This window comes from Lampetra planeri, chromosome 17 (assembly GCF_965212315.1).
Source record: "Lampetra planeri chromosome 17, kcLamPlan1.2.h2, whole genome shotgun sequence".
NCBI classification, from domain to species: Eukaryota; Metazoa; Chordata; class Hyperoartia; order Petromyzontiformes; family Petromyzontidae; genus Lampetra; species Lampetra planeri.
This window is the reverse complement of record NC_136123.1, coordinates 5,796,479-5,809,224: the sequence shown is the minus strand read 5'-3', so window position 1 is coordinate 5,809,224 and position 12,746 is coordinate 5,796,479. Positions and strand designations below refer to the sequence as shown.

At 46.3% G+C, this 12,746-nt stretch overlaps 1 protein-coding gene across 41 annotated transcripts in view; it reads right to left on the bottom strand.

The window, feature by feature from the left end:
• Positions 1-2,479: 2,479 nt before the first annotated feature.
• Positions 2,480-12,746, bottom strand: part of LOC144723312 (uncharacterized) — an 82,753-nt gene continuing 72,486 nt past the window's right edge. For 13 of the 41 annotated variants that reach the window (XM_078601967.1, XM_078601968.1, XM_078601972.1 and 10 more), the window contains 2 exons: positions 11,964-12,029; positions 6,676-6,810 (listed from right to left, as the gene is read on the bottom strand). In XM_078601967.1, coding sequence (XP_078458093.1) covers positions 6,763-6,810; positions 11,964-12,029 — 114 coding nt within the window. In that variant the 3' untranslated portion in view covers positions 6,676-6,762. Of the gene's footprint in view, positions 2,734-6,672; positions 6,811-11,963; positions 12,030-12,746 lie in introns of those variants that run through there. The other 28 variants (XM_078601952.1, XM_078601956.1, XM_078601973.1 and 25 more) reach the window with 6 other exon arrangements.

Genomic DNA, 12,746 nt, shown 5'->3' with positions numbered 1-12,746 from the left:
AGTCCGACTGCATGCCCGGTAGTGTGTTTGATTCATATAAAAAAAATACAAATCTAAACTTGTATTGAAATTGTATTACAGTGTTAAAAGCAAAACTATACAAGGTAATAAAAAAGGCAGGAAGGAATAAAAAAATATTTTGACAAACAGTGGTTTTGAGAGAGTCTGAACTCATTCGCCCCTGGCAGAATTAATCACACGGCGTGCAAGAGTAATTCTAAAGCTCCCCATCGGCAATTAAAAACAAACAGCACGTTACAAACATCGAGAAGTAATTTGGAAATAACAAAGCGCTGCAGGCAGAATGACGAATTATTACATTTTTTCCCCCTTCCTGTTGCAAAATTAACTTTGCACGCTTCGCTAAAAGGTGTTAAAATATACACTAAAATCATGTCTCAGAACACAGTTCTAATTAAACAATAACAGCGTGACCGACCTATATATATTGCGTTTTACTTGTACATCAATCTCACATCTGTCAAAGCACGTGACGAGGCGACAAGGCTCGCACGCATCAAAACCAACACCTTCCGAGGTTGAATTTTCCACTTGTGATTAAAAAATACTCGACACAATCATAAAAAAACACCGTGGACTTAAAAGGAACTACGGTATATATGTATAATGCATACGATTTGGAGGCGATGGCATGTCATCGTAGCAAATGTGCTATGTAGAAAGGCCATTTGCCTGAAACATCGCCTACTTTTCCTTTTAAGGCTACGTTATTTACAAATGCGTGAAGATGTTTTGTTTTATTTGTGATTGTGGACCATGGCCAACGCAGCAGCAGCATCACCAAAATTATTTGTTACATTTTACCTCCGATTAACACGGTTGGCTACATACGGCGCAAAATAAATTCAACATACATTTCATTCGTGCGCTTTTTTTTAACCAGATTTTCCAGAATAATCCCATGTAATAGATGCCAGAAGCCTCCGATTAAAGTTTCGTGCATTTGACTATCGTTTCGATTTAAAGCTTTCGTGACTGCAGGGATTCATCTTCTTGGTTCTTCCAGTAAAGTCACGTAGAAGGGAAATAAAAAAATAAAAAAAATAAAAAAATAAACATAATAAAATAATTCTCACGACGTTTCGGCCACAACGCAAGCAGCTGTCCTCAGGTGAAGAACAGGTCAACTGTCTTCCCGACAGAATTATTTTATTATGTTTTATTTTATTATTTTATTATTTCCCTTCTACGTGACTTTACCGAAAGAACCAAGAAGAAGAAGTTGACTATCGTTATTAATATTCCTGAACCCATCCTGTTTGACAATCTGATAAAGACTAACGCCACATTTGTGACGCGCTCGGAAGCAACGCGCTCACTCTGTGACTTCCGAGGAACTATCGACCGTACTATGCCGCCCTGGGGCCTTGCCGATTTCACTGCCTTAAAAGTGTCACGCCGTTACCAGAAAAACCCTGAAGTAAAAGCGTAAAACGTAAAAGTAACACCCACCGAACACTGACGAAGTGAATTTTGTGTGGGTGCCCCAGCTGACAACATAAAAATAAAAACGCCGCAAAAGATGCCAGCAAGCGGTGAACTTCACCGGGACAATGCCACGTCCTCCGCACGGCATCCGCGACCAGATGTGGGACCCCGCAACGCCTCCTCTGAAACCCCCTGCTCGGTGTCTCGTGCGTCACTTAACAAGATGATGATGATGATGGTTGTTATTATCGTTCGTTACGTGTCTGCAGGCCCCTTTTTGTCAGTCGGTGCGGGCAAAGGAAAGGGGAGCAGCTGCATGATACTTAGCGGTCAGTGTGCACTTTTCCATCCAAGGCAGCTTGTACGCACGCAGCCAGTGAGTTTGATTTACACAAAGTGGCTCGTCACTGTCATTTTTTTTCAGTGGCAGTCACCAAGGCACGAATACCAAAGCAAAGCCTCCCGTTTTGCCGAAAGTGGAAATTACAGACCCACCATCACGCAAGTGCTGTCAGAAACTGGCGGCATGTCTTATATTTTGAACGGCTGAAGTTACAGACGTGATGATGGTGGATGATGAAGATGCGACGAGCATGATTTTGATGTATTGTGCGTAAATGGCTGGTAATTGATTTCGAGGCTGACAACGTTGTGCTTGTGTTGATGGTGATGTCAGCTATTTGCCCTGTATGAGTATCTGCTATAGTGTTGCACGCTGCAATAGAATTTGCTATGATGCTGTATGTTGCAGCGGTGTAGTGATTCAAATCTGTAAATGACGAGAAAACCCAATCAAAACAGAAAATGTAGTGCCGGCCGGAATACAAATAGATTCAACAACAAAGAAAAATGTGTGCATTGTACCAACACAGGATCTCACCCTTATCCAGACCACCAGATTGAGTTGGGTAGTCTGGGTAAAGCTCACAGCTTTTGTACTAAACCTAGCAGCGTAGTGGTATTGTTGTTGTGTGTTGCAGTAGTCACGACATATGCTCCATGGTCGTGGTGTATGCTGTGGTGCTGTACGTTTTTATTGGTATATTCTATGGTGTGCTGAGTATTGGTATAAGCTATGGCGCTGCGTACCCGAGTTGTGTAAGCTTCTGCGGTGTGTTGTGTCTGGGTTAGGTGGTGCCAAGATGTGGCAGTGGTACTGTTGTGTACTGTGGTATCGGTGACGTGGCGTCGAACACAACTTCTTCTGCTCTTTGGAGTTGTGCGGCTCTGCTGCTCAGCGAGTTATTGTGCTCAGGAACTGCTGATGATTTCGTTCGAAGATGCCTGTGACGAGAGACACACACACACGCATACACACGCACAACACGATCCTCTTGTTAATTGTCTCATCCGTGCTGCCACTCGTTCTCTCCGCGCAGGTGAAGGAAGCACTGGCTTCGCACTGCATTCTCAGGGTTACTAAACATCAAACTTAATTTGGAGCTTTCGTGACTGCAGGAATTATTCTTTGGTTCTTTCGGTAAAGTAACGTATAAAGATAAAATAATAAATTAAATTAAATACTAGCATACGACGTTTCGATTGCAACACAAGCAATCATCATCAGGTATAAATTAAATAGAAACACAAATCTAGTATACTTAGAAATGTAATGTAATACAGTATACTAGATTTGTGTTTCTATTTAAATAGAAACACAAATCTAGTATACTTAGAAATGTAATGTAATACAGTATACTAGATTTGTGTTTCTATTTAATTTATACCTGATGACGATTGCTTGTGTTGCAATCGAAACGTCGTATGCTAGTATTTAATTTAATTTATTATTTTATCTTTATACGTTACTAAATATCGCCGAGCGTGCAGTAGCTTAACGCGCGAGTCACGGGCCCAAGCACACAGGTGGAAGAAAAAAAAACAAGATCCCTTTTGAGATTCCGTGAACCTTGTGGGTCAAGAGCGGACATCAAGAAAATGCCTTCAATGCCCACTTACACATGCGCACACACGCGCGCATGCACACCCGAAGGCAAAGACAAAGATCTACGTGTAGCCTTTGATAGGCCGTCGGGGAAAGTGCTGTGAGCGAGCGCCTATGAAGGCCGGCACGGCAGACGAGGGGGTGGGTGGCCAACACCACGGCCGACCGCCTTTCTGTCTCCCGAGCGGCGATGATTTTACACACCGCACCAGGCGCTCAGTTGAGGCCGACTCGTCCTTACACACAAGCGTATTCGCGTTCTTACAAATTCACCCTCGTAAACACGTCTCACACACAATGATATGTGCACATTTACAGCACGTATGGCAAGGAGGTAGTCGCGTGTGGCCAGTAGCACGCCCAGCCACCAATGACTCCCCCGGTGCTTCTCTCGTTTGTTGGAAAGAGCTTGCAATGGGACGTCTAGTTTGGCGATCCACTCCATGGCTTCCCGAGATATTGAGTGGAGAAACGAAGCTAGCCTTCCGCAGCAGATCTCAGTGGGCAGGTCGATGCGATCGATACCTTTCAGGGTCTGGGACTCGTGTCCACGGTCGCACTTGTGTGCGGGAGGGGGGGTCGCATCAATCATCCTCCCCTCTACACTGAACTATACTCAACTCTTTGTTTATTTCACCAGGTAAGGCCCACTGAGCTATACAGTAGCTATCTTTCAGAAGCGACCTGGCCACAAATGATAGCTCAGCGAAGTGGCTTGTCGCGTGGAAATTTACAGCAGCCAAATACTCTTGTACGCGTGATGTCGATAAAAAAAATCCACGAGAACACAGGGAGAGAGACATGCAAACTCCAAATACACAGGTGTCAGGGTCGGGATCGAACCCACGACCTCATGTATACCAGGAGAGGCAGGTAACATCTCGCCACAAATGGCGCCCTGCTTCACTCGTGAAACAGGCGGGCGCGTCATCGTCCGTGTCTTGTCGTGCGGGTTCGGTCGAGTGCCGTCCACTGTCTTCGAGAAAGGTCAAAGCCAGTGACCTCTGCTGCTGGGTCAGTGACGAGACGTTTGGCTGTCTATGCCGCGTGCGTCCCACGATTCCATCCTTTAGAACGATGGCTCATTGCCATCTGCGTGGATAGCGGCTGCTGCTTCGTGAGAAGGCTGGCGTGATTTTAAGCACTTTCGTGGTGGGGTTTTTCAAGTCTTCATTGGTGGGGACTTTGGAGTCGTTGAAAGGCTGCATCAGGTACTAATTTAAGGCTGCGTTCACTGAGAGGAGGCCTGATCCTTGGTTAAGATAATCGACGCTGTTGTTGGCTATAGCCAGGTATAAAACCAAGGTCACCAAGTTCCTTGCGCATACAAACACGCTTGTACGCCCACGCATTCCAGCTTGCTCATGCTATGACAGTCAAACATGCATGTTACATGTGCACACACACACACGTGGGCTGCGCCGTTCCACGCAAGCCACGGGTTGGTGCGCCGTGTCTGGCAATACTCAACGTAAACACTGTTGTATAAGAGGAGGTGAATTTTAAATCATTGTACTCGAGTCATATTGATTGCCAGAGCATGTAAATTTGTGCCTTAAAGCTTTCGCGACTGCACGAATTCATACTCTTTGGGTCTTTCGGTAAAGTCATGTAGATAGAAAAATAATAAAATAATAAAATATATTTCTTCCTGCCTCAGCAGTCCGCCTGCTGTATTTTTTCACCTGAAGACGATTGCTTGTGTTGCGAAGGTATTAAAAACATCCCCCCATAAAACAAAAAAGCGATTGCCTCCGTCGCTTTATATACTGAACATCTGAATGTATAAATAGAACATCTAAAAGACACGTACACGTAAGCCAAATGACCAAACTGCTTAGGATGCCCAAGGATCTCGTAAGATCGCGGTAGCGAAGCAGGGCTTGGACGAGTGACCACCACGGACGCCTGGTTGTAAGAGGCTGCTGCGGGGATGTGCTACGTGGTGGTCAGCAGAGAGTGCAGTGAAACAAACATACACCGCTGTTCCTTGCTAGTGTAATGTGAGGATATATCCGGCTCACTGACTTATCACAACTCGTCATGATGATTGGCTCTGCCGGTCCTGGTTTATAGCCAATGGGGGGAAGCCTAGAGGCGTGGCCCTGACGTAATGGAAAGGTGACAGCTGTAAGTAGAGGATTGGTTCTGCTGGCTTTGGCCACAGCCAATGGGGAGATGAGTCAGGGGCGTGGTCCCGGGAGCCTACGAGGGAGCCTGGAATATTCCATGGAGGCTAACTAGGATTGGTGGAAACGTACCACGTGACCCGGGTATTAAATAGGGGTGGAGACGAACGACACGTGGTCAGAACGGGAACGAACGGAGGAAGGGGCCACGCGTGAGCGGGGCTCCGGGTTGCCACGTGGCAGTACGTCTCTATCTGTCCCTCTCACGCTGCCTGTCAGCAGCGTGAAGGAAATCTGTAATGCAAGTTGAATAAAAGACCGGATTCCAGAAGTCGCCTCAACGACCTTAATTACACTAGTATGATCCCGCGTCTCTTCTCCCCGCCTTCGCCAACCCGCACTGACCAGCGTGGGCGCATTAACCCCACGGCCCGCACGGCGTGGGGAGGGCCACATCTAGCGGTGGAGTGACAAAAAGGGGCTGTACGTGTTCTCTCATCTCAGCACACTGAGCAGCAGAGGTCAGCCACCGAGGATTCGATTTGGCGTCTCGCTCAACGAGTTGCGGGTCTCGCCTAGGTTGACTCGACCTAAGATATAATACCGAACGTAGCTGCATGTCACGAACGTCAAGAGCAGTGCGAGGTCGACGAGGCATGATGCCGAAGGCTGCTTCACTTCCTCGTGTGCTGCGCTCGTCGTGATATAGGCACTCGCTAACACCTTGCCAAAATGATTCATACTTCTATTCGTCATAGTCGCTCCCTGTTCAAGTCCAGGTCTCAAGACCTTCCTGTTTTCTTCCTCTGCCTACGACTGCCTGCCTCTCGCTCTCTCGCCATTTCATCTTGAGTGGGCGGTCGCATTTAAACGCTATGCACATCGACATTTGAATTGCAGATTGTTATAAATGCAACGGTTGCGGAAGCTTTTTTTTCCCCTTGCAATGATGTCTAGCGAGAAATCCACGAACCTGTTTCAAACACAGTGGATGGGACATTGTAAGTTTGAAACGGGGCAGCAAAACAAACTGCACCAGATAGCCGGCCTGATGCCTTTTAAAAGGTGGCCTTTAATAATGAGGTCTTTGGCAGAGAAAGGCCTCATTTGTATGTGAGTGCTATTGAACTCTGGTGACAAACCACTCAGACACCCGACTACATCAAATAACATAATGATCGCACCTGGGAGAACCACTCGGGCATGCCAGCATGGCTCGACAGAGCAGAGAAAGTAGAATTAGGCCGAGCCGTCTTTAGCGGATAGGTGGGAGCCGTCTTCTTGGTTCTTTCGGTAAAGTCACGTAGAAGGGAAATAATAAAATAAATAAAAATAAAACATAATAAAAGAATTCTCACGACGGTTCGGCCACAACGCAAGCAGCCGTCCTCAGGTGAAGAACATGTCTGTCGGGATGACAGCATCTGAATGGTGGGAGCCGTGTTAAGGCTTTTATATTGTCTCTGGGTGACAGCGCGTGCTAGACTGTGTGTGTGCATGCGGTGAGTGGTGAGCAACTGAGTGAGAGTGTGAGTGGTGAGTGGTGAGCACACTAAGTGTGAGTGAGAGTGTGTGAGTGATGAGCACACTGAGTGTGAGAGTGTGAGTGGTGAGCAACTGAGTGTGAGAGTGAGAGTGTGTGGGCGGTGAGTGTGAGAGTGTGTGGGTGATGAGCACACTGAGTGTGTGTGTATGTGGGTGGTGAGTGGTGACACACTGAGTGTGAGAGTGTGTGTGTGGTGAGTGGTGAGCACACTGAGTGTGAGTGTGTGTGGGCGGTGAGTGTGAGAGTGTAAGGGTGGTGACTGACTATGTTACAAGATTTTTTTCCTGGGTAGTAAGTGATATTTCCTAATTGCTTATGCCTCAAAAGTATAGAAAATTGCTATTATTTCCCACAAACTTTGCTTTTGTGACCCGGACTTTACGTAAAGGAATGACACAAATGCACACTTTTCTCATTGAAAATAGGTACATTCATAAATATCACTGTCCTGGTCACAAAAGCAAAGTTTGTGGGGAATAATAGCCATTTTCTGTACTTTTGAGGCATAAGCAATTGGAAAATAACACTTACTACCCAGGAAAAAAAAAACATGTTTTTTGTTACACAGCTATCGCATTGGTTTGACAATGAGTGCTAGAGTGTGTGTGTGTGTGCCTTTGGTGAGTGGTAAACACATTGGTGTGACTGAGCGCTGCAAGAGTGTGCGTAGGGGAGCAGTGGGTGTAGTGGTTAGCACACTTTGATTTAAAAAAAACCCAGCTCAGCCTCAATTAAGCCAACTGGCGTAGAGCGTTGACATCTGCACTGGGAAGACAAAGGCGGTTGGGCGTGGTGCTGGCTGTACCCACCCACCCATTTGCTCTGTGGCCAACCTTTACAAGAGCTCGCAAACAAATTTTGCCCCAACAGTCTAATAAGGATGGATCTTCGTGTCAGTGAGTGTCTCTGTGCAAGTAGGGTCACATTCGTAGGAACTCTGGTTGGCCTGCATTCCTGCACATGGGCTGAGGTCCAAGCCACATTGCAACACGACAGCAAGCTAATTTATAGATACTTTTTTTTATATATACTGTATTTACACGGCGCAGAGAACAGGTTAATCATCAGACACATGTTAATCATCAGACACATGTTAGCACGTTGACACTTTGTGCATGGGAAAACTAGCACGAACATAACGAAACCACTCTTTAAGAGTAAATTTCCAAATGCGAAGTGTTATAGTGCCAATAAATTGCTGCGTTTTTATGCAATTATAGCGTTGCCAAACACGAATGAAAACTGAATACAGATGCACAAAGATACACATACACGCGCTTATTAAAGCAAGCGTCTTAATACTTCATGAGGCCTCCTTTGCCAGTAGCAAAATATAATAATAGGTTTACCCTTTTTTCTGGCAACAAAACTGAAACCTTTTTTTACAAGGGATCATGTTTGCCTTAATCACAATACCTGCAGTCAGAATGCAAACAAAAACACACTGATAATGTATGCATTGTCCTTGAAATTAAGGAAAGCTGCCTCTGGTGTGGACCAATCAATTGCAAGGACAATGCATACATTATCAGTGTGTTTTTTGTTTGCATTCTGACTGCAGGTATTGTGGTTAATGCAGACATGATTCCAGAAAAAAGGGTAAAAAACCTATTATTACGTGTTAATACTTGTTATTTACTTTAACAGCAAAAAAAAACCCCTATACTTGTAAATATTAATTCCAAGTCACCTCTAATAGCTCCGTATTATATACACCTGCAATTGCAGAGGTAGTCAGTTTGCGTCTATCTCCCGGTGCTGCAGCTGGGACAAATATATAAAGTCATCACCCCAAGACCGGGTCCATGTCTCTGTCCAGCCAGCAGTAGAGATGGGCACAACCAACGTTTAGTTGATCGTCGGCCGGCATGGACGAGTAAGCCACACGGCTTCCTCGAGAAGTTCTCTACAGCAGCTCCGTTTCACAGATGGCCCTTCGACCGGTAGTCGGGCTAGCGAGCACTTTCACGGCCGCACCTTGACCTTTTTTTTTATTCAACCGGATGAAACGCAATCACATTTTGTCTTGTGTGAGCCCTGGTGTGCAATTGGGCCGAGCGCGGACGGGCGGGTTCACACTCACCTCGTGTGAAATTGCAAATGACTGCTCGAGACAGGACGTAACGGGCAGAGCGTTAGGATAATAACTTGTTCCGCGGCTCGAGATATTTCAGGTTGTTATCGCGATATAATTACTTGTAGGCGCTTTATTATTGTTGTGTTTACACACACAAGCTCGGAAGTGATGTGCACGCGCACACGCAACCACGCACGCACGCACAACAAAGATCACCCGTATAGCCTTAACAGACTGTAGGGGCAAGTGCTGTTAGCGAGCACCTATGAAGGCCAGAACGGCACACGAGGAGGTGGGTGGCCAGCACCACGCCCGGCCGCCTTTGTCTCCTCAGTGGCGATGTTTACACACCGCACCAGGTACTCATTTCAGGCTGAGTCGACCTAGGAGATGCCCAGGACCGGTTCAGATAATCGTCACTGGTGTTGGCCGTGAGCGGGAATCTAACCCGGGTCGCCAGGTTCATAGCACAGCGCGCTAACCGCTACACTACCGCTCCCACGCGTGCACACACACACACGCAGGGTTACATCCTCAATTTATTTCGTACACAAAAGTACACGTTCCTACGTATACAACTCACCACATGTACACGTGATGCTGAATTGGTCCTGGGCCCACACACTTCACCAGCGCCACAGTGGCAAGATGTTAACTACCTTGCCTGGCATACAGGAGGTCGTGGGTTCAATCTCAATCCAGACGCCTGTATATTTGGAGTTTTGCATGTCCCTCTCCCCGTGGTCGTGTGGATTTTTCTCCGGGTCAGCCATTTTTTTCCCCTCCAAATTTAGAAACATGCGTTTAGGGTATTTGACTGCTATAAATTCCCACATGATAAGCCACTTCATCGAGCTATCGTTTGTGGCCAGGTCGCTTCTGAAAAAAGAGCTGGATAACTCAGTGGGCCTTAGCTGGTGAAATGCAAAATATAGTTTTAAAATAGTTGAAATAGTTTAGTTGAACAATGACTGACACTGTGTGGGAAGGCCAGCAGCCAGTAGTCGAGTGACAAGAGGCTCTAAAAATTGTTTTATTATTAAACGAGCACAGATGTACACCCTGCACATTGGCTGTAATTTATAACTGTCAAAACGCCTGCGCTATCAACATTTGTCAACTTTTCACTGCCACCATATTTAATGGGTTCACATATCCAGACGGCAAATTGCTTATCTGTAATGAGAGCGCCTCTCTTTCTGTTCTGTTAAGGCATCACTCTGCCGATCGACATATCTGAAAAGCATTAGTTGTGTCAACAAATTCGATACAGAGTGCAGGCTCGAAGATGATGCAGAGAACAAAAATCCGCAGCGTCTTGCGAATTACCAAGGGTCAGAGGCTTCTTAATGGAGCCACAGCTGAGAACTGTGTAAGTAATGCCGCCCTATAACTGATCAGCGGACAAAGCCTTGGTAGAATGATGCCGGTTCAATAGTAAGAGCGGTGCAGGGACAAAGGATGTGCGGCATTAGCTTCATCCGCAGCTAATGTAAGAGGGTTAACGATTACTCTCGCACTAATACAGGTGAGTTGATTACTTGGGATTACATTATGGATTACAAGCAGGGATATGCAGTCCAATATCATCTCTGTCCACTGCTGTCTACTTTGCCGTGTCTCATTGTGCCCTCAAGGCAAATGGACAGTCAGTCCTCTGCAATCATGATGTACGGAGCATTATGCCGAACGTAAACTTAAAACAGCAATCCCTTTACAGCAAGGCTGTCATCTTATTGGAGCCTGGAATTTTCACTCCACTACCCGTCCACGCACTGCCGGGCCCAGCAATTCAGGCTATCGAAGCGCCCAGCCAAACTTCACTCACTGGGAAGTCGCTCGTTCACTTCTTCATCTGCCCCCGTTGACTGGGGAACTCCGTTCCCACGGCCATCCCTGCAGTCAAACTCCCAGCCCCTGTTCGCCCCCCATCCCATGTGACTGACTGCCTCTTTCCATTAAATGAATATGCCAGATGTGTCTGTGCAGAACTGCTTGTTGTTCTTCTCCCGCACCTCCGATTGGCACGGTTGGATACGTACGGTGCGCAAGAATTTCAACATATATACGGCATCTCTAGTTGCGGTCGCATTTAGACGCGATATAAATCCAACCTGTAATTGAAAAGTGTCACGAATGCTCTAGTTGTAGTTGCTTGTCTTAAGCAATTCTCTTCCGGTGATGTTTTGCTTGTTATTCACAGACATCAAACAGCGTGGATGGGACACGGTCTTTGAAGAAAACGATTAATTCGCTGATTATTCTGTGGAACTGCGTTGGCAGTGGTAAACAAGCACAAGTAACAACAACAACATCGACACATTCGTCAATAACACTATGGCCTTTAAAGGAAAATAGTACATAATGGTCGACTTTTCCGGGGAAATTGCTCTTCTTTACAACGCAGAGTAAACCGAGTGAGGTAACGTGAGCAATGTAGAGAAAATAAAACTCCAAACTGACACCGCCGTGTACTTTTGTGAAGATTTTGCGCCTTTTGGCGTCATCTGGTCCAACCCATGTGAGACTAGGCTCTAAGGAAAGCTGTCTCGGGTGTGGACCAATCAACTTCAAGGACAGTGCACATTATCAGAGTTATGTTTTTTGTTTGCATTATGACTGCAGGTATTGTGGTCTATGTAAACATGACTCCTTGTAAAAAAAGGTGTCAGTTTTGTTGCCAGATAAAAGGGTAAAAAAACAATTATCAAGATTTTGAAACGTTGCCTGTGCGGTCGCCTAACTTGTGAAACTCGCCCTCATGGCGGGGCCGATCGCTCCTCTGCGACCGTGGCCGCTATCAGGCCGCGTACTCACATCTCCGTTGCCAATGAGTTCACCGTTGCCACCAAACACCTCCTGTCTCTTCTCTTTCCTCTTGTTCTGCACGGGAAAAGGTCAGCGCGCCACACGTCACACGCACACACACACGCACACACACGCGCACGCACGCACGGTCAGATTAAAAGCAACGAAACGCGAACCCTTTATTCACCCTTGCGAAGCCACGTCGAATCTCAAAACATTTGTACGCTTGACTTCACCATCTATACCAAAAAAATCCTCGTAATTCGGAAGAGATAAAAAATAACGTCGGTTCACTTAAATCATGTTAACAACAAAAAAACACCTTGATAGTTGCGGCTGACCCGACGAAGCGTGCTGTCGATCTTAATTAAAGGGATACAAATCGGCACGTGGCCGCACATGACACCTGCATGGCATTTCCGTTGCGAGCAGCACGCGCTAATTACCCGCAATTAAGGGGTAATTGCAGGCACTTCTTTGCTATCAAATGGACCATCGCTAATCTGCGTAAACCACCAATCCACAAGAGGTTCGGATCCAATTACAGTAATTCATATTTGTGGTCGCTGGATTTATTAATTTATTATTGTTGTTGTCTCTGTGAAGCCATCGTGGAGGGGTGGCGCAGTGGTTAGCGCACCGCGCTGTAAAACCCCGCAAACACTGAGTTCCCTTTCCAAGCGCGGCTAACATAGCTGCTGAGCGATTATCTGAACCGGTCCTTCTTCAAGCCACGCTGACAAAGCGTCGACTGCAGTTTGGTCCAACAACCTCCATGGCTGACAAGGCAGC